Source organism: Pterocles gutturalis, unplaced genomic scaffold, assembly GCF_000699245.1.
Source record: "Pterocles gutturalis isolate BGI_N339 unplaced genomic scaffold, ASM69924v1 scaffold37487, whole genome shotgun sequence".
Lineage (NCBI taxonomy): Eukaryota > Metazoa > Chordata > Aves > Pterocliformes > Pteroclidae > Pterocles > Pterocles gutturalis.
The window spans coordinates 1-1,686 of NW_010116722.1; the positions used below are offsets into that span (position 1 = coordinate 1).

The 1,686-nt window shown below is 59.7% G+C and overlaps 1 protein-coding gene across 1 annotated transcript; it reads right to left on the reverse strand.

Moving 5' to 3' along the window:
* Positions 1-146: 146 nt before the first annotated feature.
* Positions 147-1,613, reverse strand: LOC104463316 (solute carrier family 12 member 3-like; the record flags this gene model as incomplete). Its single annotated transcript, XM_010075590.1, has 5 exons — positions 147-250; positions 503-633; positions 889-1,000; positions 1,192-1,302; positions 1,474-1,613. Coding segments are annotated over 5 exons (598 nt in total), but the record flags the coding sequence as incomplete, so codon positions are not given.
* Between the last annotated feature and the right edge of the window lie 73 nt (positions 1,614-1,686).

Here is a 1,686-nt window from a genome sequence, read left to right on the forward strand (position 1 = left end):
GGAGGACTTTCCCCCACCCCGAGGTCTGGCACCTGCAGCACTCACCCTGGAGCATCGGTGCCAGCATCCGAGGCTTGCTCCCGGTTCCCACCACCTGCTTCCTCCCGGGCTGCCCATTTCGGGATGGGAGGTCCCACCCCCCTCACCCGAGGACGGGCCGCTTACCGATCGTAGCAGACAGCACCAGGTAGGACACGGTGGTCCAGAAGATGGCCATCAGGGTGCCCTTGGGGATGGCCACAGCAGGATCCTGTCCAAGGGAGTCGCAGAGAGATGTAAGAGCTGGCCAGGAGCTAAGATGGCATTTTAATGGGGGCTGCTCTCTCGAGGAGTTATAAATCATTGCGATGCAAAGCCACAGAGCACCTCCTGGCTGAGCCTCACCCAAACTTTCCAGAAGAAATAAAATAGGGTCTAAAAGTTGGATCAAAACCAAAGGCCCAGGAAAAGGGGGCTTGAGCCCTGAGAAGCGCTGGCTCAGGCAGCAACACTCAAAACCCACCTTCAGGTCACCCGAAATGTTGGCCCCAGCCAGGATGCCCGTTGCCGATGGGAAGAAAATGGAAAACAAGCTGAAGAAGGAGCCCTCGGGTCCGCGCCAGTTGGGCACAAAGTTCTGAGCAAAGATGTCAGCTGGGGAGGAAGCAGAGGAGAAGCATGTGGAGCGTCCCAACTGCCTCTCTCCTGGCTGAAGCACCTCGGTGCTGGAGGGAGGCGCGCTGCCGACGGCAGGTAACCCACGGGAGGAAGAGCCCGAGCACTGAATGCCACCTCTCAGCGAGGAGCGCCTTCCCACAGCAAACTGCTCCCCCCAAGAGCAGCGAAGAGCTGGGCTCCAGAGATGCGCTCGGACCTGTTCAGCACAACCCCAAGCCATGGTGGACCCACCTTGGTAGCTGAAGAAGCCCTTTGCTTGCTTCTCGGCGGTGGCTGGGATCACTGTCCCCACCAGGTAATTTACGAAGGAAACCAAGATGACCAGGAAAAACAATATCTGTGCCTGCCAGAGCAGAGAGAGCCAGCTGTGGGGTCGGGCTTTGGGCACCGAGTGAGTGAAGAACACACTAGGAGGAACCCTTGCTGGTTTTTGGGGAGCTACGGGCATTCTCCACTCCTCAGGTGCCTGGTGGGCAGCAGGGACGGCTCTTACCAGCCCAAGGGAATAAGGCGAGTGGCAGAAGGCAGCGTTACCTTGGCCTCCCACTCCATGCCAGCCAGGGAGATGCCCAGGAGCACCGTCACGGTGACCACCCCGATGATGCGGATGTCGTTGGTGGGGTCCACAATGAGAGAGTTGTGCTCCTGGGGAGGGGGAACCGTCCACAACATGGAAATAACCAAACCACCAGCATTGCCGTGGGTTGATTATTGGTGGCCCAACATTAACACCAATGTTGCTAATTAATGCAGCTAGTGGGGATGGAGGAGGTGGAGGGGACAGGACCCAGAGGACTCACAGAGCCGCTTTCTTACCTGCAGCAGGTCCCGGACAGTTTCGGCAAAGCCCACCGTGTGCATGGCCACGGCCACCGCGTTGGCGAAGGCGAAGATCAGCCCGATGGAGCCGCCCAGCTCCGGCCCCAGGCTCCGCGAGATGAGGAAGTAGGTGCCCCCTGCAGCAGCAGGAACACCCCGGGGTGTCACCTGCCTCCCCACCGCGTTTTTGGGGCCCCCCTGCACCTCACA